Source organism: Octodon degus, unplaced genomic scaffold, assembly GCF_000260255.1.
Source record: "Octodon degus isolate 3935 unplaced genomic scaffold, OctDeg1.0 scaffold00285, whole genome shotgun sequence".
Classification (NCBI taxonomy): domain Eukaryota; kingdom Metazoa; phylum Chordata; class Mammalia; order Rodentia; family Octodontidae; genus Octodon; species Octodon degus.
Window position 1 is genome coordinate 1,473,868 of NW_004524861.1, and position 27,607 is coordinate 1,501,474.

The 27,607-nt window shown below is 54.0% G+C and overlaps 1 protein-coding gene across 5 annotated transcripts; it reads right to left on the reverse strand.

Annotated features, from left to right (window-relative positions):
- Positions 1 to 4,770: 4,770 nt before the first annotated feature.
- Positions 4,771 to 27,607, reverse strand: Ogdhl (oxoglutarate dehydrogenase like). Of its 5 annotated transcripts, XM_004646969.2 has the most exons (24): positions 27,073 to 27,180; positions 25,351 to 25,414; positions 23,928 to 24,132; positions 22,274 to 22,417; positions 18,964 to 19,066; positions 18,517 to 18,632; positions 18,264 to 18,418; positions 17,522 to 17,668; positions 15,975 to 16,065; positions 14,094 to 14,273; positions 13,808 to 13,936; positions 12,517 to 12,696; positions 12,193 to 12,345; positions 11,635 to 11,737; positions 11,248 to 11,376; positions 10,333 to 10,483; positions 9,448 to 9,575; positions 8,583 to 8,761; positions 7,829 to 7,900; positions 7,597 to 7,722; positions 7,413 to 7,485; positions 6,049 to 6,212; positions 5,760 to 5,914; positions 4,771 to 5,347 (listed from the first exon to the last, which is right to left on the reverse strand). In XM_004646969.2, the coding sequence occupies exons 3-24, from the start codon at positions 24,129 to 24,131 to the stop codon at positions 5,224 to 5,226; spliced, it is 3,006 nt and encodes a 1,001-aa protein (XP_004647026.1). In that variant the 5' UTR covers position 24,132; positions 25,351 to 25,414; positions 27,073 to 27,180; the 3' UTR covers positions 4,771 to 5,223. The 5 variants fall into 5 exon arrangements, with proteins under 5 accessions (XP_004647026.1, XP_023563019.1, XP_023563020.1 ...); XM_023707251.1 differs by having other exon boundaries at positions 7,413 to 7,722; positions 27,073 to 27,181; XM_023707252.1 differs by lacking the exon at positions 27,073 to 27,180 and adding an exon at positions 26,432 to 26,711 and having other exon boundaries at positions 7,413 to 7,722.

Consider the following 27,607-nt stretch of genomic DNA (forward strand, 5'->3'; position numbering starts at 1 on the left):
ACATGTTTTAGCAACCCTAGCCAGGGCAGTAAGGCAAGAAAAACTACTAAAATGCTCAAAGATTGCAAAGGAAGACATTAAACTTCATATGAGGATGTTAGGATGGTCTTGGGCGATAATCCAAAATCTCCAATTTTAAAGTCATTAAAAATGGTAAGCTACTTCCAATGAATACAGATCAGCTGCATTTGAACAGTCCAACAATTAGAAATGGAAATTTTTTCAAAAATCGTTTATGGTGGTTACACATTAAAATATGTACAGATAAATTTAGTTAAAATAAGTGGAGAGAACATATTAGCGGACTGAAAAGGCACTATTTCTCCAGATGGACCTACAGACCCACGGTAGCACTAATCACAGTGTTAGCAGACTTTTGTTGTGGTTTTATAAGTCTTGAAAACAGATACAGTCATCTTCTGTGTTCTCCCTTTTTCAGAGATGCTGTAGCTCAGTATAGTTACAGTCAGTTTGTCAGAGCCCAAGCAATTGCTTGATGCCATTCAGACTGGAATTGCGTAGAATCTACAAATCAATTTGTGAAGAATTCTCACATTTAACCATCTAATCTATAATACTTGAGTTTTTAACTTTTTTCTCTTTTTTGTTAGTATATGTTTAGGTTTTCTTTAATCATTTCAGTATATTTTATATTTTCAGTGATCTTGCATCTCTTTTCTCTTTTTTTTTTTTTTTGGATTGCGTTTTTAATAAGTAAGACTTCAGGTGTGTGTGTGATAACGTACATTGTAATTTGACAGTGAAAGTTGGAGATGGATTTGTTATATTTAGTTTAAAAAGCCACAATCACCCAGAGGTCTGGTTGAAACATCAGTGGGCCCCATTGCTGGAGTCCAAGTTTGCTAAGTTTGCATTGGGGCCAAAGCATTATTTTTTTAAATAATTTTATTGAGAAACAAACAGCAATGAGACAGTTTCAAAACCAACTAGTAGGACAGTTTCAGTAATTAATACATTGCATATCATTGTCTTCTTAGTGGTTATTTATAGTGCAAGATGCAGACATGATGTCCTGTCCACAAGCACTATTAGTACAAATCTTTCTATTCATTGAATTAAGGGAAAGTAGCTGTATATCTGTCCTAACTTTTGATTATACAGCTACAAAATGGCCCTTCATTTCTATCCCCTTTTTTTTAGTTTTGTCAGAGAAGGGTATTCCGTTGTCATTTAAATATTGCAGGTGTGTGAATTCAGCGAACTATTCCAATGTGTGCTATGCAATGCACTATCTCTACAAAGCACCAAGTTAATTCATTAAATAAAAGACTTTAAACAACTGGTTAGGCTCAATCAAGTAGCAGCCAGGAAACAATAAATCTTGACCCTACCCTTATACCATATATAAAATTACACCAAGTGTGTGTATATAAAACTAAAACTAAGGCTGATAACTCTAACCCATTTAGAAAACAGGAGAAAATTTTGTGGCATTAGTTTAATTATTTACATATTTTTGTTATTAAGGATTGAATCAGAGTCTATTTATTTATTTATTTATTTATTTATTTACTGGCTCAGCCCACAGTGGGGGTGTGGCTGGCATGGCATGTGGTGCTGGGGATTGAACCACTGTCCCTGTGTGCTTGCCTAAGCTTGCCTAAGCAGGTGCCTTAGACTGCTGAGCTAGCTCGCTGGTCCCCTGAACCAGAGTCTTGCACATGCTACACAAGTGCTTCACCACTAAGCAATGCTCTCAGCCCTTTATTATTACTTTTTTGAATTTGAAACAAGGTCTCTTGCTAGATTGCCCTGGCCTTGAACTTGCAGTCCACTTGCCTCAGCTCCCAAATAGCTAGGATTATACAGGCTGTGCTGTCACAGGGTGACACAAGTTTTAGAAATTTTTAGTTAGCACGCTACTCTGACCTGAATGCTCGGATTCCCCCAAGTTAATACATAGAAATACTAACCCCCACGGGGCAGTACAGGAAGGAACTGGTGGCCTGAGGGAGGTGATTCCCTCATGATAATGGGCTCTCACAAGTAGAATCAATACTCTTATTTTTTTGGTTTCTTAAGACAGGGTCTCACTATGCAGTTCAGGCTGGCCTCGAACTCATAGTGACCCTCCGGCCTCAGCTTCCCAGGTGCTAAGGTCACAGGTGTGCGCTGCCACGCCTGGCAGTCACTGCTCTTATAGAGGCTGCAGAGGCTTGTGTGCCACTTCCAGCACAGGACGGGGCCCTGTCCAGATGCCGCATGTGCCACACCTAGGGCTTTGGCTTCCTGGCCTCCACGACTATGGGATGCAGACTTGTTATTTATAAGCTGCCTACAGTGTTTTGTTATAACAGCCCATAAGTGCCAAGCAGACACAAAAAGTACAAGCCTTTAAGAAATGATAATCTTTGAGAAAAAAATTCTTTCAGTTTTAGAGAAATTAAAAGCAAGCTGGGCCTTTCTCACTCCGGAGCCATCTTGGCAGCTGCTCCTGGTTGAGAGCCATCTTCACCTAATGCAGGAAGATGGTGGCCACAAAGAAGATGAAAAAAATCTCTGGAGTCCCTCAACTCTAGGCTCCAACTTGTTATGAAAAGTAGAAAATACATGCTGGGGTACAAGCAGATGCTGAAGATGATCAGACAGGTCAAAGCGAAGTTGATTGCCAACAACTTCCCAGCCTTGAGGAAACCTGAAATAGAGTACTAGGCCATGTTGGCCAAAACTGGTGTCCATCACTACAGTGGCAATAATATCGAGCTGAGCACAGCATGTGGAAAATACTACAGAGTACGCACATTGGCGATCATGGATCCAGGTGATTCTGCTATCATTAGAAGCCTGCCAGAGCAGGCCGGTGAAAAATAAGCCAAGAAGAATTTCTCATTAATAAAACCTGCCACAGCTTGTTTAAAAAAAAAAAAAAAAAGCCGGGGGCCAGCAAGATAGCTCAGCGGACTAAAGTGCCTGTTTAGGCAAGCTTAGGCAAACACAGGGACGACAGTTTAATCCCCAGCACCACATGCCCAGCCCCACCCCCAAGGCAGGCTAAACTAGCCAGAGTCCCAGTGTAGTGGTGCATGCCAGTAATCTCAGTGTTGTGGAGGCTGAAAACAGGAAGATCACCACAAGTCCGAGCTGCGTAGTGAGACCCTACAACAACCAAATATATTTTTTAAAAAAGCCACGGACTGATAATTTTTTCAAAACATATAGTGTCTGATAAAGACTTGTATACAGATTATAGGAGGAACTCTTACAATTTAGAAAATAACAGGGAACAAATAATTCATTGGTTATGTGCTTCTTTGATATAGTTGTAGATTTATATTCATTTGTTCTTTGTCTTTTAGTTTTTTGAGGTAGTTCTTCACTGTGGTGCAAGCTGGCCCTGAACTCCAGCGACCCTCCTGCCCCAGCCTCCCAATGCTGAGGTAAGAGGCATGTACCACCATGCCCACTTAGATTCAGCTTTAAGAAAGCATCCCAGGCAGCCTGTCTGCCATTTTCCCCACGCTTGCAAAGCTGGGAACCTGGCACGGTCGTGGGCAGAACGCCTGCCCCAGGAGCTCCCCTTTTTCCCGGGACTCCTGCTCTGTGCACAGCCAAGCTGTGCATGCTGTGCCTTCCACACGTGTCTTTCAAGAACAGGTTAAAAAGAATCTTTGTTCTTCTTCTCTCTTGGGAGAATCCCTTGGCCTTAGCTCCAAACTTCTTTTTCATTTCAGCTGTATCTGCTCTGTGATAATGTACTAAGGTTTACATTTCGGCAGTGTTTGGTATTTTCTAAATCTGAGTTTAACTATTTTTAAAGGAGTCTGCTTGTCATAGTAGTGATGCCCTCCTGGCCCTCGGAAGTCGCTAGAGCTTATGTATAGCATCTGCTTGTCCCGCGAACTCACTGTATGTCCCGGGTAGGTGCCACCTTGCAGTTTGGAGCCCTTTCTTGTGTGCTTGGTCTTCCCTGGCTGGGTAATCGAATGGTGTCATCTCTCTTTCTACAGGAGCCCCCATGGCCTATCTGCAGGCTTCTGGTGAGGAGGAGACAGCATATGCACTGCTGTGGAGCTGCCCATCACCACGCAGCCGGAGGGCCCCTGTCCTGACCCAGGTGCCTGTGGCATCCTGCCAGGCACTGCCATCACAGCTGCAGTAAGTGCCCACCACGCACTCCTGCAAGAGCTCACTTCGGTGGGCAGAAGTCAAGTCCCCAGCACTCTCCTGGCATGTGACTGGGGCAGGTAACATTGTATGAGCCTTGGTTTCCTTACTTAAAACCCCAGTGAAGGCTAAAGAACCTTTGGTCACACGGACCAGTTATCCAACAGAGGGCCGGGGGTGCAGCAGGCATGCTACCTACTGTGCCCTAACATTTTTACTTTGTTTTCACTTCGAGCACCCCTTCAGTCAAATTCAAAGTGTGCCCAAAGAGCTCTGTCTGAGGCTGAGGCACGAGCACCCCATCCAGGTTGGCTGCTTCTTTAGGCTGCTCTCACGCCAGCCTTGTGGGTGGACCTTTTGGGTCACCTCCCTCTCCAAGAAGCCATCCCTGACTGTCTCAGCCCAGCAAAACTCTGAGTTAGAGGAGCCCTCTCTCCCCGGCACATAGCACTGAGGAAGTGCTCTGGGATGGATACAGACAGACAGACCAGTTCTGCCCTGTGCTGCAGCCTCCTGGAGCAAAGTCCAAGCCCAGGGGAAGACAGCCTGATCTCTGCCTGCCCCGCCTGCCACCAGCCCACCCTCCCACACAGCTGTCCTACAATTCCACAACATGATGTGAGGACAGCGAGTCTTTTTTAGCAGCATCTTTTTTATTTCTCTATATTTGGTTTCTACTTTGGTACCTGTGAGCCATATCCCATAGGACATGCCCACGAAGGGCACAGTGGCTGAACTGTGGGTCGCTGCCCTACTTCTAAGAGCTCACATCACAGCTTCCCCTGGGATCTACAGATTAACATGAATAGGGCGAGCAGCAGCCAAGCTGGACAGCATAGGAATGGGCGACAGTAGAGTTCCAGGTCATGAACATTACAGACGCAGAAGCTGCACACCACGTCTAGAAGAGGCCAGGTGCTGGGGGACAAAGGTTATGCACCTCCCCATCAGACCCCTCCGTCCTGATGGTGACACAGACACACAGGCCAAAGCCAGCCTGATATAGAGGCCAGGAGTGTGACACATCCTGGGGCCCAGCAGCCCACTCTCCCAGTATCCTAAGCCCCCAGCTCAAGAACCAGGCCGGCATTGCCCACTCTAGAATGTCTTTCCCTCAAAGGCCCGAAGATCGAAGGCGGTGTCCAGAAACTTCCTTAGAGACACCAGGTGAGTGTTCCTGTTTCCTGTGGCTGGTGCAGCGGCGGGCTCACGGCCAACATACCTGAGGAGAACAAAAGGGCGAGGGCAGCACAGGAAGGGCACTCCGCATATACCTGCCTTCCTGCCTGGGTACCAGCTACAAGATGCACACCATGGCCACCAGACTCACCCATGAGGACAACAGAGGAGGTCACGATCTCCTACCTGTCTTCCCGAGGACAAACAGAGCAACAAGGGGCACTGAGCGACTGCCCTCCCTACTTGCTTGGGTGGGCTGGTCTCTCCAGCCTAACCCTATCATCACAAGGAGAGCCCAGGGCTCTCAGAGGCCACATACAGAGGAGGCTTGAGATAGGCAAGAGGTTCTGCAGTTCAGCTCTGGTTGAGGCATAAACCGAAGGCCAGCTTTCCTCCTCCTCCCTCCTCTCTCCTTCCCTCTGCAGGCTAAGGGAGATGAAGGCCTGTATCTGTACCATATGGGCCGAGTTCGGCCAAGGATGGTCATGAAGCGTGGGCTGATGTAGTCGTAGTAGCCCATGTTCTTGTGCTCTTCCTGACACCACACCAACTCAGCACCAGGGAACCGCTCTGCCTCCTGCCTGATCAGGTCGAAGGGGAATGGGGAGATCTGGTAGGAGAGAAGAGGGGTGCAATAGAGTCAAGGGGTGCACACAGGCACTGATAGCCTGCTTGGCCCAGCTGGCACACTGCCTACAGCTCCACCTGCCCCCACAGCTTCAAACCCAAGAGGGTCTGGCACACCTGCTCCAGGCGTGTGAGGGCCACCTGCCCGTCCAGGCCCTGGCTGCTTCGCTCCTTCACCAGGTCATAGTACACCTTTCCTGTGCAGAAGATGAGCCGTCGCACCTGCCCCGGAGCCTGTGCTGCCTTCCCATCTTCTGGGATCACCCGCTGGAAGCTGGTCCCTGGAAGGCCAAAGGGGCACAGTGGATGGGGATAGCTGCATGGAGCATGGGCTCCTGGAGTGTCCCCAAGGCTGCAGACTCTCCATGGTTTGGGTCCCAAAAGATAGCACGAGAGCACCCTGAGATGTCACAGAGATGGATGGAGAAGGGTCCCAGGGCAGAACTTTGGTAGCACTGTTTGGCTGCAGGGTTTTGGGAGTGAGATGGGGACAGCCCCTGAAGGGCAGGTGGTGACATGATGCACCATGATGGCACCATCTGCACAGACCTGCTCCCTCCAGCTGTACGATCTCTCACTGGACCTCCCAGCCCCTGTTCAGCAGGCAGGAAGCTGAGCAGATCCCTGGGTAGGCACTGAGCTCCTTCCCCTCACTGTAGCCCACAGCCTGCCCACTTTCCTTCCCTGAGGGTGCACTGTGTACCAGGCCCAGCATGCTGCCAAACCTCTGGGAAAGCTACTGCAGTGTCCCGAACTGCTGCACCCAGTGAGGACCCCACAGCACAGGGCACCAACTGCCAGCCCCAGGAGAGGAGCCAGTACCAGTCAGTCAACCCAACCTCTGAACTCTGAGCTACCTGATTCAGCTACGTTCCCCCATAAGAGGGGACAGACATACACAGGTGAAAAGCAAATGACTGTCTACATAACTGAGGCCTTTTCTTCCTGGCCCTGCCCTCCCCATATGACCTTCTCTGTCCTCCTGTTACCCTGGGGACCCCATGCCTACCCCTCAGACTCTCTCTGAGCCACACCTCCAGTTGAACACTGCGTCCTCTGGGGCTTCATCTGACTCCCCCCACAACCCCAGGTCAAGGTAAAGAGCTCCCACAGGGGACAAGTCCCTAGAGCCAGCAAAGTCTTCTTGGCTCACAAGTCAAGAAACTGGACGAATGGGTGAGCAGACAGAGGACACTCAGGCCTAGTGACTGGCAGTGCTGCTCGGCTCTTTCCCTTGGGCACACCTGCAGAGCCAGGAAGCCCTAACGTGGCTGAGGGTCCAGCACACTCCTTATCCCAAGTGACCTGAGGGGGCCATCATTCCCACCTCCTCACTACAGGGCTCATGGGCACTGGGCTGGGAGCTGTCCTAGGGTTCACAGAGCATCAGACAGAGGGGAAGATGTACAGTCTCCGGCACAGAAGCTGCACCATAGGCCACAGGGTTCCCAAAGAGCTGCATCCCCAGTGCAGGCACGCACCAGATACCATCTGGTCAAAGCTGGACTTGGCTTCTGGGTGCCTCAGCAGGGACTTGGGCGTGAAGATGATCAGCTGCAAAGGAAACACGTGCCTGGCTGCCAGCAGCCCCTGCCCACATGGTCCCCACCTTCTAACTGCACTGCAGTGTACTGTGGGTGGACAGGTAGGGAGGCCGGCACTCACTGGCTTGCGGAAGGGCAGTAGGATCTGCCGGCGCAACACATGGAAGTAGCTGGCCGGCGTGGAGCAGTTCACCACGATCCAATTGCAGTCATAGAGCTGGCTCACCTCAAAGTCCTCAGTGAAGACCTGCGGGGTGGGGCAGCTGGAGCGGCCATTGCCATTCATGGGTGGGCTGCCCTGCGGCCCAGGGGAGGAGCGTCCACTGCCTCGGGCCCTGGCCAGCCACACTCACAGGGTAGGCGTCCGAGTCATCATTGCTCATCTGCAGGAACCGCTCAGGCCGTGCTGACGAGTGCTCTGGGCCCTGTGAGCAAATACAAGATGGCCCAGGGCACGCACACAGGACAGAGCCCTGGATGTCAGGGACCCCAGGCTGGGAAGGCTCTGGCTGGCTGCTCAGGAATAGGACCTCACTTGGTGCCTGAGCCACAGGAAGCACCAAGAATCTGGGACATGGGCCAGCAAGAAGAGGCAAGCTAGCTGCTTCCACAATGCTGGCAGCCTCAGTTTGCTGTAGTTCGATCCCCACAACACTCCAGCCATGCAAAAGTGCCCTGAAGGCATTCAAGGAGTAAAACAAAAAAAAAAAAAAAAAAAAAAATTCCTTATAACCCTTATTCCATTTGGCTGCTTCCACAATGCTGGCAGCCTCAGTTTGCTGTAGTTCGATCCCCACAACACTCCAGCCATGCAAAAGTGCCCTGAAGGCATTCAAGGAGCAAAACACACACACAAAAAAATATTCCTTAAGAAGAGGCAAGCTGGCTACACGGGCCACTCACCATCCAGAACAGCCTGGGAAAGCCACTCACTCATCCCCCCTAAGGCGGCCCCAACTGGGAGGCTCTGATTCTTCCGTGTTCAGATGAGGTATGGGGATGAGGCGGAACACACAGAGGCCACCCAGCCCCCAGCTTGCCTGCTCCTGCTGGGCTGAGGGCCCCTAGCCACTCCAGACATGCCAGCACCCACCCTGGGTGGCTCACCATGCCCTCCATGCCGTGGGGCAGCAGGAGCACGATGCCGTTGTGCCGCACCCACTTGGCCTGGCCCGTGCTGATGAACTGGTCAATGATGCACTGGGCCGTGTTGTGGAAGTCACCAAACTGAGCCTCCCAGAGGACCAAGGCGTTGGGGCTGGCCATGGCGTAGCCCAGCTCAAAGCCTGGACAGGAAACACGGATAGATGCTCCAGCCAAGCTGGCCCTCCCTCAGCACGCTGGCCCAGCCAGCATCTTTCCTAGTGGGCAAGCACACATCCAAGGCCTGCTTCCTCCTGAGATGCCACGCTCAGCCCTCATCAGACATGACCAGGTTCAGCCTCATATAGCCCAGAGCCAGACTGAAAGACACTCTGTGGAGGCACAGGGACCATGTGCCAGGAGGACCCCCAAACCACATTCAGAGCTGCCAGGAGAGGAGGAAGAGGCCCTGAGGGACAGGACGGGGACTCAGGCTAAAGGCAGTGAGAAGGGGCACCCAGCTAAGGACTGAGGCGAGGTCAGCCAGTAGGATGGGCACAGTGAGGACCTCAGCACAGGGCCCCCAGGATGCCAGACACAAGAGGGAGAAGGCTGGGAGCAATGGTGGCTGGCCAGACTCACAGCCAGGTGGGGGCTGTGGCCCACAGCAGTACTGCCATACCCTCTGCCTGGGCCTGCAGCTAGTGCCTAGAGACAGGGCGCTGGTGTCCACAGAGCCCCCCAGGTGCAAGCAGGGGGCTCTTGTACACCAACTGGTACCCCCGAAGAGCTCTTGTTCCTCATGTCCCCAGATAGGGCCACCCCAGTGCCAGCCCCCAATGTCTCCATTCTGCCCTCCCCCTCCCCCCTCTGGGCACACTAGACCCACCCAGGACTCCATACTCTGACAGGGAGCTGTTGCACACGGTGTAGGGGGCCTGGTCAGGCCAGAGGTGGTTCATTGGGACACACGTCCTCCGGTCAACTTCCTGGTCATGGAGAACATGGTGTCGGTGGCTGAGGAGAGATAGACCCAGGGTAGGATGGAGGGCAGATGGGCCAGCACCTGTCCCAGAGCAGGGAAGTTGGGGAGAGGGGGCAGGCTGGCTTTGTCACTAGGCCAGAAACCTGCAGAGTCCCATGGCATGAGCAGCCGGTTACTGAGAAGGAAGCCACAACAGCCTGGCCCCTTTCACCTCTCTTGCCTGCCCCAGCCAGCACTGCCCATGTGGCATGCTAAGGGTGTTTGGGCAAGACTCAAAGGTCAGAGCCCCTCTCGGTCCCCATCTGGCCAACCTACCAGGAGCAGGGCAGAACTGGGCACCTCCCTGCCTATCCTACTGGCCTGAGCCTCTTTCCTGGCAGGCAGTAAACATGAAACAGTTTCCTGGCCTGGCACGGTGGGCACCTGGCAAAGCCGAAGTGCTGCCCAGGGTGCAGAGTGGCTGCCCAGGGCTGTACGTAGATGTAAAAAGATGGCCTTCCCTGGAAGCCACACCACCATGACTGAATAACGTGGTGTGAAGCCCCCTGGAGTCCCCATCTGGATTCTAACACTCAATAGGCAAGATAAGGATGGCCTGACAACAGTTTGTCAAAAAGTAAAAATAAAGAATGGTGAGGACCAGAGATGGTCATGAGCCCAGTGTTGATCACCTGCTCTGATCATGTCCTGGGTGGGGCTGAGACGATGGTGGCATGGGCTGCAAAGGCCTCAGCCAGACCTGCGAGCCATGGTGCACAGTCAGGGGACAAGACCCAGAGCCCGCCTCACCTGAACGTGCCCCGCTCCACATCCTGCCCACTGAGCCGTACATGGATGCCCTCCTTCAGCAGGGAGCCAAAGGCCATGTACTCGGCCAGGGCCCAGTCTACCAGCCGCTTCCTTGTCATGTCTGCTCGGCTGCGCAGGATGCGGGAGAGGCCTGTGAGGATTAGGAGTTGGGGGACAGGGAAGGAGGCCATGAGGGGCTGGACACCTGCTGGGACAGCTGAGGCGGGCACTGGCAGGCTGCAGGGGGTGAGGCTGGTGCAGGGGCCTGACCCCAGCCCCAATAAGCACAGCAGCCCCTTGAGCTGGGCCTCAAGCCCCCCACCAACATCCCCTGTGTCTCCACTTTCCAGGAGAGGCGACCAAGGCTCAGAGAGGGGAAGCCATGAGCTCAGCCTCACATGCTGAGCAGAGTACTCCTGTGACATGCAGGGTTTGGCGCTCACACTCTCATCCTGAGCAGGTGCCCAGAAGCCTGAGCTTTTGTGTGCACTTTGGGTGGTCCTCCTGGAGCTACTCCAGACAGAGGATCCCTGAACTTTTTAAGCAAAACCAAATGGCTACACTGGCAACCACACCACAGTGGGCTTGGCTGACTCAGTGGAGGAACCAGGCTGCCCTTAGTCCCTGTGAGTCCTGCCAGACCCCAGCACCCTCCACAGAAGCGCTGCTCCACGGCTCAGCTCAGGGAGGCCCCCAAGACTGTCCCTGCAGCTAGGTGGACTATGGCATCCATGTTTCCACTGCAAGGAGCCACAATGGCAAACACCCAGGCACATGAGGCTTCAAGATCTGAGCCCAGCATCAAGAGGCTGAAAAGGGACAAGCCACACTGCCTCACTTGGCGTCCAACCCATCTCCTAGGGAGAGAGTCAGATCTGGGATCATGGTGACACCGGAACTACAAAGCAACCTCACCTGTGTGGATCTTAAAGTCCTCCAGGGGCACAGAGCTGGCCACAGTGCCGATATGGGTCAACATGTCCTCGGGGATGCCTGTGGTGGGGCAGGTCATGCTCTTGGGTTCTCCATCCATGTTGAAGAAGCCTGGTGGGGACACAGAGATTGTCCATGTGGGTGACAGGAGCCTTGATGCCCTGGATAGGACTGAGGGCCACAGCTTCCATGACTGGCCCTTGGTCACCTCTGGATCTACAGCAGCCCCATCATCCTGCTCCTGGGAAAGCAGAGGTCGCAGCTGGTCATGTTGCCCCAAAGCCACTGCCCCTCAATCTCACCTTCCCAGCCTTCAGGAGGGGCCCTATGCAGGGTGGTGACTACTATTCTGCACCCCTCTCTGCTCACCAGGCCAGGGCGAGTCCAGCCAGTGCTTTATGTGCAGGATCTTCTTGTCCTTGGACCTGCCGTACGCCTCCTCACAGATCCGGTCATATTTGGCGATTTCTTCCTGTGATGGGGACACAGGCACAGACAAGTGGCATTGACGCCTGGGCAGCCACAGGCTCAGCTGTCCACATCCATACAGGCCTAGAGCATGTGTGAGCTCACTCGTGTGCTCTTGCTCCTGCTTGCTCACTCGCTTGTGGGCACTCTCCCTCCCTCTCTCCCTCCCTCCCTTTCTCTCTGTCTGTCTGTCTCTTTCTCTCTGCTTGTAGAGACCTTGTGGCTGAATTGCAGAGCTCACATGCCCCTGGATGGTACCCCAGGGTTTGTGACCTCTGGGCACCTGCCAGCTGCTGCCTAAAACTGCTGTCCTCACCAGCTGTGGCTGTTGTATCTCATCCAGCTGCAATCACACCCTCAGCACTCTGCCCCTCTGATACCTCGGAATGCTCAGGAACAAGGACTATATCAGCTACTGCTCCAAACCTGTCACCAGCCCATGGTCCTGTGCCTGCCCACCTCGAACTCCTGCAGGGTGACAGTGCCCTCAGCAATGAGCTTGTCAGCATATTTCTTCAGCACAGGCACCTGCCTATGGATCTGCTTGTACATGAGCGGCTGTGTGAACATGGGCTCATCCATCTCGTTGTGGCCACGCCGGCGATAACAGACCTGCAGGGTGGCAGGGCCTCAGACCCTAGGCTCTCTGCACCCAGCAGCAGCCTCCACCCCCACCAACAAAGGACCATTCCTGGCTGAGTCTTGGCACGAACTGCCCACCTAAAAGGCCCAGCACAGCAAGGGTGGCAACTCCTTTCTGCCCAGCCTCAGTCCCTGACCCACCAGGTCCACGACAACGTCTTTGTTGAAGGTATTCCTCCACTCAGCTGCCACACTGCAGACATAGATCACAGCCTCTGGATCATCAGCGTTCACGTGGAAGATGGGTGCATTGACCACTCGGGCCACGTCGGTGGGGTACGGGGAGGAGCGGGCCATCCGGGGGTCTGTGGTGAAGCCAATCTGTAGAAGTAGAACCAGCAGCCTCTATCTATTTTGCTTTTGAGACAGCCTGGTCCTGAACTCTGAGGCTTGAGCAATGCTTCTGCCTCAGCCTCCTGAGCACTGGGAGAGCAGGTGTTCACCTCCACACCTGTGCTTTCTGTTGCCTTTGAACCAGATGGTGCCGGCCTCAGAGACTGGACAGCTCAAGGAGCGAGGGGGCTCCCAGGGACAGTGAAGGAGAGCAGGGATGCCCCATAGCCAGCAGGGTAGAAACAGCTGTGCTGCTGCCCTCTCGCTGGCTGCTTTTCCAGGTGGCATTGAGAACATAGGCCTGGCAAACATCTTACCAGCCAGTGAGGCAGGTACCCCAGGAAAGGTCCTTCTACTCTAAAGGCTCAGTGTTCTTCTCTAGGAGAAGGTTCGTGAAACCTCTGCCTCAGGAGCTTATCCACGGAAGGTGACAGGGTAGTGCCAAATCAGTCATCAGTGCCGGGCTTCCTGGACTTTTGCCTGGGCTGGTACTAAACGCAGCAGCCTCTGTACCAGGTTACATGGCATTGGATCCCAACCACTCACCCAGGTTCACTGCACAGCCAAGCCCACTGCACAGCCAGGCCCCGTGCCTGTTCACCTCACCATACACCTTCTCCACCTGAGGAACTGGGCCCAGAACCCTGTCAGGTGTGGGGACTGGAGCTACCCAGGTCCCTCACGTGAGACCCCCAGCACAGTGGAAACTTTGTATGCTAGCAGTGATACCATATTGTCTGGGGAATGACAAGCCTGTGAATGCTCTGCACAGGCTTGATTTTTTTCCTGCATGTTTTGATCCACAGTTGGTTGAGCCTAGAGATATGGAGTGAACTACATATGTGTATATATGTACACACATCTATGTACACATGTGTGTTACATATCTATATATACATGTACACATGTATATATCCATACATACACATGTAAAACTCCTACCAGTTTCATGGACCAGGACCTGTGACCAGCGTCAGCTGCCCTGCCTGAGGTCACAGACTGGCAGAGGAAGGAGAAAGAGGCAACCAAGTGACCAAGCTACTTCCCCCTTTGCCACCTGCTGCATGATGTCAGGATGGACACAAAGCCTGGCAGTCACCTGGTTGTTGACAACGACGTGCACGGTGCCATTGGTGGTATAGGAGGGCAGGTCACTCAGGTGGAAAGTCTCATAGACCACACCCTGGCCAGCAAAGGCCGCATCTCCATGCACCAGGATGGACATGACCTGCAGGGCAGGGTGTAAGCTGGCTGTCACCCTGCTCCCTCCACCCTGTGACCCAGGTCCAGCCCCCATGGGCCAGGTCTGCAATAGCCCCACAGCACCCAGCTCCCTAGCACCCAACACCCCAGGGCCCAGAACACTCTCCAGCACAGAAGTGCACCTTTCTGCCCTGGGTGTCCCCGCGGTAGAATTGCTCTGCCTTTGTCTTTCCCTGAACCACAGGGTCCACGGCTTCCAGGTGTGAAGGGTTGGCCACAAGAGACAGGGTGATGTTCCTGTTGGTGACACGGTTGATCCTCTCATGGTACATGCCCAAGTGGTACTTGACATCCCCAGAGCCCTGAGGACAGAGGACAGAGGCAGGGAGGAGTGAGCCCCTCCCTTCCTGTACCAGACAGGAAATGATCAAAGACACCCGGGCCTACACCAGGCGGGGCTCTCTCTTACTCCTGACCCTAGTGAAGGCTGTGCTGTCCCTGTCCCACCTCTCCTGGTCACACTGCCCCACTGCAACACTGCCCCATCAGAGGCCCCTCTGTATCAGCACCCTCCAACCTCAGTGTGACTCAGTAAAGCATGGAAGCTAATATACTAGGAGAAAGGGCTGGCCAGAATGAGTGATTGCAGGGAATGGTGGGGTCCTTGGTCTTGTGCTAAGACAAGCTCTGGGAGAACACCATGGCTACCTAAGCTTGGTGGCACACTTACCATCCCAGCACTCTGGGGAGCTGAGATCGGAAGATCAAAAGTTAGAAGTCAGCATGGGAAATTTAGTGAGACTATCTCAAAATTCAAAATTTTATAAAGGGCTGATAATATATCTCAGTACAAAGGTCCTGGCTTCAGTTCCCAATACTGCAAAGACCAGGACTCAATCCCTACCTCACTCCCCACACCAAAAAATCAAAGCTACAGTAGTATAGGAGTAAAACAAGACATACTTCTTGTCTGGGAGAGTGGAAAGGCTTACTTTGTGAACACTATTCAAAGCCCAAAACTATAAGAGCCAAGCCAGCTGAAGTGGAATAAATTAGTCATGGGCAGAGGAGGCAAATCCAGACACAGCACTAGGGGATGGGAATCAAACTGAGGAAATCATTAATAAGACAAATGTAGCAAAAAGCTAATGGGCTCTGTATGCAAAATGCTTTTGCAAATCAGTAAGATTAAAATCCCAAAACTCCTGGGAAAATGAGCAAAATCCATAAAGGGGAATTTAAAGAGGAAGAATACAAATGACCGAAACATGTGAGGAGATAGCTACTCAACTGAATTTGTGACAGAGCGCTGTTAAAACAAGGTCATTCTCATGCCTGTCACCCTGGCAGGGATGAAGGATGAGGTGGGTCAGGAAGACGGGCCATGGTAATGCTAAGGGAGAGCCCCCAGGGCAACCCAACAAGCATGCCTTGTGCCCTCAAAAGGGCAGCGGCACACATGCACAGGGGCATTGAGACCCCAGGGACCAGTGCGTGGCATGATGCCCAGCTGTGCCAGGCAGAAACACTGTGTCCACACTTCCCAGCACCCACAGATATGACTGCAGACTAGACATTCCAGAGAAGGACAGCACTGAGGGCAAAGTGACAGAGGTGAGAGAGACAGAAGTGCTGCAAAGACTCTGGGTGTATGGTGGGTGCCATGTGAGCACCAGCCAGGAGCTGGAGTGGAAAGCGGATCCTTGGCTGAGCAATGGGCACTGGAAGCCCTTGACTTCCCAAGGGCGCTTCTGGCTACCGGATGGGACTGTGGCCCAGGGGTTCATGACACAAGGTAAAGTGAAGGGTTTCTGGCAGTCCCTGGCACCTCTCTAGGCCTCAGTTTCCCTATATTACCCTCCTGGCCATCACAGACATCAGCCACAGTTCCTCAAAGCCTTAGAGACCTCACACAAGGCTCCAGCCTTCCCCTCCTCATCCCCTGTCCATGTCTGCCCACATCCGGGTCTGTCTAGGCCCAAGAGTTCCCAGCCAAGACTCTCCCCACCCAGTTCCCAAACACTGGCCCTCTGGGGACACTGGAACCTGGGTGTGGCACTCACCTCATCGGCAGCCTCCAGCTTGGGGTCAAACTGGCAGAAGATTTGCTCCAGGTCCTTTCGGATCACATTGGCCAGCACATTCAGCCTGCCCCTGAGACCAGAGGCCTAGGCTGTCACCAACATTAAGGCCACTGCCACTGCAGCCATGCTGCTGCTCTCCCTGCCCACCTGGGCCATCAGGGACAGGTGGGGGATCTGGGCCCTCACATCATCCCCTGACCTCCAGACATGGGGTCCTGCCAGCTCCCCTCCCTACACACTGGTGACAAAAGAGGCCCTTGGGGGTTGGGATCTGCTTATGTGGCAGGTGCCCACTCATTCCCCACCAGGATGCTGACCTCACTTAGGACCTTGGGGCCTCCCTAATAACATGGGACAGGCCGGAGCTCCCAGAGAACCTGTCAGACAGCTGAGGTAGGCACTGGAGGACAGGGATTCTCCAGTCCAGGCTGAATTTCCTACCAGGACTCTGAATTCAGAGGCACAGGCCCTTGGTTACCTCCAGAGAGCCCCTCCAGGGACACCAACAGGACTACCTTCCTGGGCCCTGCCCCTGCTTCCCTGGGAGGTGTCTTCCACATCTCCCTGCCCAAAGGGAACCCAAGCTGGTACTGATGTCTGGGGCAACTAAAGCTCAGCCTAGCAGCCCAGCAGCCCCGGCCTCCAGGAATACCTGGTAGACACACAGCCCCTCAGCCCTATTGTGGGCTGGTCCTCTCCCTGAGGGGTGGGGCCCTGCTGTAGCCTGACACACACCTCTCAACTCTCTGGGCACAGTATTCCAGTCCTGGATCTCCCTGCTCACTCAGAGATGCAGGCTGACATAGAACAGCCTTCTCTCCTAAGATCCCTCCTCTGAGAGTATTTGCTAACCATACCTACCAGACGCCTGCCTCTCCTGCTGCAGTACCAGCCTGAGACCTATACTCTCATGTGCCTGTGCCACCTCAGGCTGCTGGGCTGGCTTTGCCTGACCACTGCCTGGCCTCTGCCCAGACACTGGGAACTCCCAGATACTCAAAGCACAGGGACTGTGACATGACAAAGAAGCCCCTGCCCCTAGCAGGCCAGCCGTAGGGCCCCCAGACACCATGCATCCAGACACCCCTAAAACCATGCAGACCTGGGCAATCCCAGCTACAGGTAAGTCCTGCAGCCTTGTCCCTGGACTCCTGTCCTGGGATGGCTGGTGAGCAGGCCCTCCAGGCCTCAGCAGGGCCCAAGGAAACATGCAAACGGACCATTGCTGACAGAACCCTTGGCTCACCTCAGAAATCCCCTCCAGGGATGCCAAGAGGCCACTTTCCCATGCCCTGCCCGCATTTTCCTGGGAAGTGTCATAGGGCAGTGACAACTTGGCCAGAGGAAAGAGAAACCCAGAGAACCTGGTTGCAACTGGTCTCATATGACTACCAAGCACCTGGCTCTTTCTTGGATGAGCAGGTAGAGCTTGGGGACCTTGAAAACCTGCCTGGATACTGCCTGTACCCCAAGACCCCACCACTGCCCCATCCTGATTTCCACTTGGGAAGGAGGAGCAGCCCTACCTGTGCGGCATGCCCAGGATGACGTTCTCAATCCCCATTTCACTCGATTTGTCGATAATGGTTTTGAGGGCAGGGATCATGACTTCACAGCCCTCCAGACCAAAACGCTTCTCTGAAGACCACTTCCGGGCCAGGAAGTCTTCAAACCTGTGGGGGGCGGGGAGCACTCAGTGAGGCTGCTTACAAGCAGCAGCAACTGGATGTCCAGGACTGAGGAAGAGCCACATCATTCCCTCCCGTAGAGTTCAGGCCCTGTCCTGGATACCACATCACTTCTACCCAGCAAGGAGCCCCTGGTTGGCAAAGAGAACTCTGCCTACCCACTTCCCATACTCCTTTCTCTGCTTCCCGCCCCCCGCCAACTTTTCCAACAGAAGACCATCCTTTTGCTCCCAGCCCCCACCTCTGCCTGCACTGCAGAGGGTGCTCAACAAGCTCCAAAGACCCCACTCAGCGGAGTCCGAAGTCCAGTGAGCACCTCACTGCCCAGGAAGACCCTGCACTCCCCTGCAGTCCAGGCACAGCCAGCTTCAGAGCCCTCGGAGGGCAGAGGAACCACCGCCACCACCAGGGGGCACCCACGCTCTCTGCACCAGGGTGACTTCTCACTCAAACAACCCACAGCCCCAGCCTGCTACTCCCTCTCCCGCTGTGTTCCCTGCTGCTGTGTTTTCTGGGAGTCCCATCCCTGCCCACCTGCCTCGCTGCACCCCAGGCCAGCTGTTGCCAGATTCACACTGACCTCATGGAGCGCACCAGCCTGGCCAGCAGGGTCCGCTTCTCCTCACTGGAGAACTGCATCACTCCAGGGGTCTCAAACTTCTGCCGGATCCACTGGCACTGTTCCACATCGTTGATGAACATGAACTCCAAGCCGATGTGCTGGCAGTAGGTGCTCTAGGGGACAGGAGCCAGGAAAAGAGTGAGCGGGCCTGGCTCCAGATCAGGAAAGGGAATACACACCCTACCCACAAGCTCCTGGGCCCAGGCTTAACCTCCAGCCGCCGGATGATCTCCCGCAGCGACAGGGTGTTCTCGGAGCCCCCAATGAAGGTGGTGGTGGGCAGCTGGAACTCCTTGTCCAGGTCTGCCTCCCCCAGGTCATAGAAGGCTGGCAAAGGAATCCCGGGCAGCACGTGGAAAGAAGAAATGGGGTCAGGCACAGAGAATGGCACCCCTGGACCTCCCAGGGATCCTCTCAGCCCCCTTCCTCCATATGCAGCCTGGAGCTCAGAGCCAAGGGGCAGCCAGCCTGCCACCAAGCAGAGGCCTGGACAACCTCACCCTGGCTGGGCATGGTGCCCTGCTTGGGGACATGGGAAGACAGCCCCACCAGAGTCACCATGGGCTGCAGCTGTCCTCTGTGCTGAGGACCCCGCCGGGCCACCTGTGCCGGCTAGCTCTGGTGTTGTCAGGTCACAGGGAAGGGTCTCAGCTCTCACCCAGCTTGTCGATGGTCGTGATCAAGTCAGAAGGCACGAAGGAGTCCAGATCTGCATCCAGAATGCCTAGGGGGTCCAGCTGGGCCACATGGTGACCCCGAATCTAGGGAGGGTGAAGGGCAAGGCCACGCTGGGACTCCACTGAACAAGCCCTTCCTGCCCCCCACTTCCAGCTTCAGAACTTAAGTTTTCAGCTGTCTCACTGGGCTGCTACCAAGGAGGCAGGGGCTTGACTCAGTTTCACACTGTGGCACGAAGCTGGGTATGGCGGTGCATATCTGTGATATCAACTACGGGGGAGGCTGAGGCAGGAGGATCACAAGTCCACACCTGGGAAGCTTAGGAAGGCCTTGCCTCAAAATAATGATGATAATGCTGCTGCTGCTGCTAATAATAATAATAATAATAATAATAATAATAATAATAATAATTTTATAGTGCCAAATATGCAGCTCTGTGGTAAACACTTGTGTATCATCTGGTCCCATCCCTAGGAAAAGAGCTACAGGCAAAGGTATGTGGTCCTGTAGTGACATCCTGTTAGCAATCACGATATTCTAGGAGCTTTCCCAGAGTCCAATAATAGGACCCGGCATAGAGGTAAGAGAAACACACACCGAGAGTGGGGAGCTCCTAGAAGGTCCCACAAGATACAATTACCAAAACAAAAATTCTAGGATAACATGTATTGAGTCACCTTTATCTAGGATGGTAGAAACACCAGGAAATACATGTGTTTGTATGTGCACAAGTGTCCACAATAGAGTAAGTCACAAAATAAAAATTATCAGAGTTAGGGATGGGATAGGAAGGAGTGGAGGAGGAGGGCTGGAAGTCTGTATTTGAAGAATACATCCTGCTTTCAAGACTGACTTAGAATCTATTCATATTTTTACATTATTATAAAATAAAGTTTTAGGGCTGGGGTGATAGCTCAGTGATCTAAGCACCTGTCTGGCATAAACCTGATACCATGCTGGCCCCAGGACCCTGGGTGTGCTGTGCTCGCCACAAAACTGGATGTGGTTGTGCACACCTGTAATCCCAGCATTGCAGAGACTGAGACAGGACAATCACTACAAATCTGAACTGTGTAGTGAGACATTCTCTCCAATAAATAAACAAATAAAATACAGTTTTAGACTTGAAGGTAAAACAAAACAAAAGCAAGTGAGTGCATCCACATTGCAGCACTTTTGCATGGAGAACTGTTCCAAGTGGTTACTGCAATATTCTCCAAAGACAAAGAACTACACGAGCAAATTCCTAAGATCTTTCTCTCATCAGTCTGTAATGACAACATGAGACTTGTTATCCCAAGACTGTTGCACGAGGGTTGTGGGGAAATCAAATAAGCCTCTGGACTGGCACCCCCGAGGACATCTTCTTGGGGCATCTTTGAAAGGAGATGTTTCCATAAGAGTAGTGGAGTCAGGAACAAAGCCCAAGTCCTGCATTTGAAGCATGGAGTCATGTTGGCATAAATCTGTAACACTAGCCATCTTTCTAATATACTGAACCAACAGGCTGAATATTCTCAGTGCTCCCTAGAGTCCTGGGTGGCTGTGGCAGGGCAGAAGCATGGGAGAAGAATGTGGAGCATCTGACTTAGCAGGGGCCACAGGACAGCTCAACACGCAGGGCTGAGAAGAAGGGTGAGTACTAGTGACGATATGTGTATATGTGTCTGCAAGCAGACTGAAGCGCACTGAATACACTCACATGACATTAAAAAAGAAAAAAAGCCTTCTTTAGGCACCTACGAAGGATGTCAGGGACCCACCTCACAGGTTTGAATGTTAGTCAGTGAGAGGAAATGCTAAGCGTGGTCCCACCCTTCCTATACAAGGAGCACTCCAGGATAACTGACTGAAAATGAGAACTTAATCTAGGGAGCAGTGTTTAATAAATGAAGAAAGAGAGGAGGACATCCCAATTTCTGCAAGCCCCCAAGAAAAGTGTTCATATTATCCATGGTTGCTCAATGCCCAAATCCCATTTGGAAGGGAAATCCAATCTACAGCAGATCAAGCCTCGAGAGCTAACTACCAGTTTCTAGAAATTACATGGGACAAAGGGACTGGTGGAATGACACCATCAGGATGCAGGCAGCAGAACTAAGACCCAGGAAAACTCTACAGAACAAACAAGCTGGCTTCTTTTGTAAGAACTGGCAAGGTACGCAGGAAGAAAGAGGAGACCCTGGAGAGGACATTCGACGACATGGTCACGTCAATGATTGCAGCGAGTGAGTTCACTGGGATTGGGCTTCAAATAAGCACTAGATTGACATCATAAGACAAAAGTCAGCTGAGGGAGAATAGTGGCAGACTGAGGCAGGAGGAATTTTAAGTCAAGGTCAGCATGAACAACTTAGCAAGGCCATTATTTCAAAATAAAATAGAAAGGGCAAATGGGTGTTCCATCCCTAGTACCCCCTCAAAGACCAAAGGCAACGTGAGTATCAGCTGCATATCTTTTGATTTCAGGGACTACTGCTATTACTTTTTGCTAGACATCTGGGTGGGTGAACGAGGGCCAACAGGGAGGGAAGAAAATAAGATTGGTTCTGTGCTGATGCATGGGGCTTGCAACCCTGCCCTCCACCTTCTCCAAGTCTGCAAACTTCTACGGCTACATTTGTTTCTCAGCGCAGTCTACAGGGGATCAGACCTAGAACTTGGTCCCCCAGCTGCTCCTCTACCTTGAGCAGACTTATTTGCTCCTGTGACTTTGGGAACTGATCCCAGGAGCTTGCAGTGAGCCCCAGCCCTTAGGGGCTAAGTTCACTAAACTACCCAAGCTGGGTTGAATTTGTATGCTTTCTGCCTCAGGCTTTAGGCAGACATTTTACTATTTTACTTTTACAGCAGGAACCCCTGACTCCAGAGACCATCCTGGGGCTTGGTCTGGGCAAAATAAAAGCTCTGCGCTACATGAGACCCCTGAGAGCACCCTGCGTGTCATGCTCCACACTGAACACACAGTTCCTTGTCCTCCCTGGTCAAAGCCATGCTTTGTGTATACCAGCCCTGTCCTCCCTGAGTGACCGTTCTAGGGCCCAAAGAGACCCCAGTGACAGCCTGCTGGGAGCTGATTGTTCACCGTGTGTCCCTCTGGGTCCTTAGGTATGGTATGGGCAAGACCATAGGAGACAACCATAGCTACAGGTCAGCAAACACATAGGTGGGGGGATGGGTGGGGTGTTTGAGAAGTGCTCCAGATGGGGATTACCAAAGGCAGTGAGAGCAGCAGGGGAACATGATTATGGACCCAACGAAGGCTCTCTGGGGAGACAGCGCTGGCTCACCTGGTAGGCCCGGATGAGGGACTGCACAGCCAGGTGGTCCTCCACCAGCTTGCTGGTTGTGGTCCGTTGGGAAGGCACAGGTCTTCCCTCAGGAGCAGCATGTGAGGCCTCCTCACTAGTTTTCTGGAAGAAGCTGTCCCAGGACTGGGTGGGGCACAAGCAAGGAACAGCCAGCTGAGGGCCCAGAAGGAATTGGGTGGCCCAGGCTGGCACCCCAGGGGTGTCCCTATTCCCTGGGGGTCTCTTTACCCAAAGCCTGCTTTGCTCAGGCCATGGCTTGATGCACAGGTCGAGGGGCAGATGAGTGTGGCTCAGGGACTGTGCTGTGGCGGGGGCTGCTGTGGGGCATGGTGGGCCCCTGTAGAGGTACCATGGCAGGGGCTGCTGTGGGGCACGGTAGGCCCCTGTAGAGGTGCTGAGGTAGGTGGCCCTGCTGTGTGCTCAGTGCCTGCATCTCAGTGCTGCACCAGCAGCTCTGCAGCCAGCTCTTTACCACACAGATGTACTTACACAGTGTGCCCAGATGTGTGCACAGGGATGTTCCCTGCCAGGCTGTTTGTAAAAGTGACAATGCAGAACCATTCAAGGGACTGTCAAAAGGAAGATGGCTGCACAAATGTGGTGCACATTTGGAATCTGGACCACTGTGCATCTTAAGAGATCAATGGCTGGGTTCACCGCTGGGAATGCGGGTGCTGCCGAGGGGTGCTGTGAAGGCTGTGAGGCAGGTGAAGGCATGTGCAGAGACACAAGCAGAGATACACACACAACACTGCTGTGTCCAGAGGTGTGGAAGTGCTCTCCCCTACACTCTACCTGGTGCCAGCAGGACCAGGTAGAGCAGTCCCCATGGAAAGCAATGTGGCAGCACCAATTGAATGACACATGGGCTATCTCCCTGCCCGCCCCCGGAAGTCTGCTACACACAGCTGAGTGTGTGGAAATCACACCAGGGCTGGCAGCAACAGGGGGCTGGAATGGCATGCCAGTGGAGTACTACACAGCTGAGGAAAAGAGCCATGGGGCTCTTTACATTCTGGTATGGAATGAGCTGAGAGACAGACTGCCCTGCAGGGAGAGGAGGGGCAGCACAGTGCTGGTTCATGTTACTTACTTTTGTGTTAAGGGGGAAATTCTTTTTTTTTTTTGGTGGGGGAGGGTTTGTTTTTTGCAATGAGTTTATATATACAAACTCAGACACAGAGGAAAAACTAAAAATAAGCTGGAAGTCAGGTATGGTCTGAAGTCTGAGCAGCTGGGGGCTGTGTTTGGAACAAGACTTTGGGCTTTTCCTGCTTTGGGTCTGTGTCCTCTGACTGCCTAGTGCGTGAGGAGAAAGTGATTTCAGTTTTTACTCTGCCGTCTAATTTAATGTCATAACCACCAGCAGGTGTTTAATCCCCCAGATTTTGCAGCTATAAACATTAGAGACCCATGCCAAACTAGAGGCATCTGGGGACAGCCAGGCGGGGGGGGGGGAAGCTCATGCAGGGGGGCAGAGCACTGTCAGGACTGCCTCTCACCAACTGGCTTGTAGCAGAGGCAGGACGGTCTCTTCTGGATATGAGGATGAGATTCCCCACAGGAGCCGTCCTAGCTCTCCCAGCAGGCAGCCACTGTGTCCCCTTTCCCTCCCTCCAGGTAGGGTGCTGACCTTGTGCACACTCTGTGGGTTTTCCAGCCAGGCCGAGTACATCGCCTCCATGTAGCTGGAGCTGCCTCCACCCAGGCCACTGGGGAAGGCAGCTGGGGGCCCAGAGGACCTACTGCGCCAGTTCCTCTCAGGGACAGCCCGTGTGGCCAGGAGCCCTGTGGCCTGAGCCCTAAGCCGGAAGGGCAGCAACCTCAGCTGACTCATCCTAGATGAGAGGGAAAGAGATAAGCCACAGGCCCAGGATGGAGGAGCCCTTGACCACCACATGCCCTTTATCAGCCGCTGTTGGGTTGGTCCCTGCACTCAGCCAGGAGAAGGCAGAAGTTATAGGCCAACCTCCCCACTCCTCAGTTCACTGCCCAGGGAGGGCACAGCAATGTGAACCCAAAGCCTTAATCCTGCCCCTCCCAGCTGATCTCAGAAGCGTGGGGCAGAGAACCTCTCCACCCATGCAGGCTCTGCTGCAGGGAGTGCCCAGCCTGGGTCCCAAGTGGGCATGTGGCCTGCCATCCTCAACCGTGGGCAGGGAGTCCCACAGGCATTGGGGGGTGCCATACACAGTTAGCAAAAGGTGGAAGGAAGGGATCCAGGATGCAAAGGGGCAGCAGGATGGGGGACAGAGACGCATCGTCTCAGGAGACACCAGTAGGGCTGGCTCTGCGGTCTGTGTGATGGGGGCTCCTGACATAGGCTCTGCTACACCCACTTTAGAGGGAGAACCTCAACTTGGAGGAGTGGCAGAAGGCAGGACCCAGGGCCACCTGGCCCCCACTCAGCTCTCAAGAGCTGTCTTCTGTGGTCTGGACCTTGCCCAGGCCTCTTACTCCTAACAAATGCCACAAGGACAGCTGGCAGCCCAAGGGTACAGGCAGATGGAAGCCCATGAGGTGGGGGACCAGAGCTCCTCAACGATGGGCTCTCAATGGCGGGGCTTCCTCCTCTCTCCAGAAGACGAGTTCCAGGGGCCTCCTTGGATCCTCCCCACACAGGCAGGCTGGAGATTCCCTTAGGCCTCTACTATTCTGTGCAGGGTAGGATCCCTGCCCTTATACCCCTCACTCTCAGCCAGAAATCAGTCTGGTCCTGATTGCTGGCCAGTGCCCTTCTGCTTAAGGACCTGTGAGCTGTGGCTGCAGTGTGTCCCCAGAACAACCCCACCAGGGGCCGCAGTGGCTTCTGCCTCTGGAGGAAGAAGCCTGCTGCCCCTCCCACACACAAATGGCTGGGTAAGCCAGAACATTTGCACTATGGTGTAACTGGCTTCTAGTCCTGCCCAGGCCTGCCCCTGCACTAATGCCCCCAGCAGAACATGTTCTGACAAGTCACTTCCCCACCCTGCACGCCACCAGCCCTTCCACAGGGCAGGGTATGGCCCTCCCCATGCCTCTGCAGTTTTCTCTCCCATCCTGTCCTGGAAACTCACTTGTGAGTCAGAGGTCAGGGGTCTCCTAACCAAGGGAGGGCTCCTCCAGTGGGCAGCAGCACGTCTGAAGAGAGGAAAAAGAAAACTCAGACATTCCACTGCAGAGAGGGAGGAGGTGGGGTCAGTGGGATTTAGTTCCAAATGCCCCTCCTGTTCACCCCCTCCAGCTGGATTGGCCAGTCCCTGCAGAGAGGGCCACATGGGGCTGGCTGTCCCCAGGGCAGCAGTTTTGCAAGGGCTTTGTGTGGGGTCTAGGATCTGAGCTGAGGTGGCAAATCCAGGGCTGCACCAGCATTGCTGGCACCAGGGCCAGGAGCCCCTGCACTATACATCACAAGAGCTGAAACAATCTGGAGGCTTTCCCTTCCCACACATCAGGGAGCACTGATTATGGGGCTGTGTCACAGAATCATCTCCCCTTCCCACTAGTGCCAGCCCTACTTATATACCTTGGGAGACCAAGGCAGAGGAGGCTCAGCCAGTGACAGGTAGCAGAGATGTGCGGTTCCAGGGCCTGTGTCTTCCCCACTGTAGAGCTGAGATTCCTCAGGGGCACTGCCCTTTTCACCCTGTAGCTCCTTCTGCCAGCCCCATCCCCAAAAGAGTCCAGAACAGTTCAGGACAGGCAAGGACAGAGTCCCACCTAGCCCAGTGCTGAAACACTGTGTATTACAAACACTGTGTGGCCTGGGGCAGTCGCTGGTCACTGTCCTGGCCTTCACTCCACATGCCAGGCAAGGAGCCAGCCCGCTAGGCCTCCTCTCCTGCCACTATCCCTTCAGGGCTTGGGGACCCAGTGTCCAGGAGCACTCAGTCCTGCAACCAGGTTCAGCCCATATTGTCTACAGAGCCAGCACACAGGCTGTTCTGGGCAACTCCTGGAACAGGGCAGAGTCCCTGCCACGATGCCTCCCACTCTGGGCCTTGTCTGGGGTGCAGGATGAGGTCCTGGCCGGGAGGTCAGGCCAGGATAGAACACTGGCCAGGGTCTAGGGTCTGAGCTGGGGTGGCAAATCCAGGTCTAGTGTCTGAGCTGGGGTGGCAAATCCAAGACCCCAGTAACCACAGAGCCCCCACTCACCCCACCTGCTGTGGCTCTGCGTGTGCCCAGAAGGCAGATCCCCAGGAGCGGGTCAGAGAGGGGCACTTACTCTCTTGTTCGAGAAAAAGAGCCTGAGCTAAAGCCGAGAGTTGGGAAACCATTGAGGAGGACGGGCGGCTCTAGGGCACCCAGCCTGCAGGGTGGCCAAGTGAAATCACATGTCGGTTCATTCTGGGCACCTGCTGGGGCCTTGGGGTTACCGCTCCCGAGTGCCACCCTGAGGGTGGGAACAGCACTTCGCACGCTAATTTCGACCTCAAGTAGGTCCTGCCTCTTTTGTGCTTCAGTTTCCCCGCTTGAAAGCGGAGGCCGCGGGTAAAGCGTCTTCATGGTCCCTGAGCTGCCTGCGTTCCCCCACGGGTAGCGAGACGCTGCGCGACCCCCGACCTTGGGGCGCCCGGTTCTCGGGCTGGGAAAATCAAGGGTCCCCAGGAGGTTGCGGTGACCAAAGGCAGAGCCAAGGTCACACCTCCCCCAAACACCCATCCCCAGGACCGCAGGGGGTCGTAGTCAGCAGGGCCCGGGACCGGAGGCGCAGGGAGGCTCGGAAGGAGGAGGCGGCATGGGCCGGATCCGGGGTCCAAGTCTGGCTACAAGCGGGGCCCGGTCGCCGCGCTCACCGTGGGCGGGGTCTGCGCAGCCCGCGCTCCCAGCTGCAGGTCAGGGGCTGTGTGGAGGGGACGCGCAGGCAGAGGCCCCAATCACGTGACGGCCCTGAGCGCGCGCACCCTTGGCGCGCGCAGTGACGTCTCGGAGACGATAAGCCCCGCCTGCTTGCTAGGCGCTGTCCGCGGTGCTGACCTTCCCGCGTTCTGGGACGCCAAAAAGGGGCGGCTCTTGCCAGGGCAGTCTATCCCCTGCCTTGAGCTGGGCGCAGTGGACAGCCCCACTGTCTTAGGGTGTCTAGGAGGGCGAGAAGGGCAGACAATAACCCGGGAACCCTTTACCCGCCCATTCTCCCATCCGCGGCGCCTCCTCTCCTCTCACGCATGTTCCGGCGTGTGCAATCCCTCAGGCGACACCAAGGCCCCACACCCCGAACTTGAGCTTGGTATACCAGTATCTGGGCCGTGGAAATATGTACACTCGGTTCAGCTGTCAGAGCTTACATCCCCTGCAACAGTGTAAAACTGATTTTGAATTGTCATACTTGAG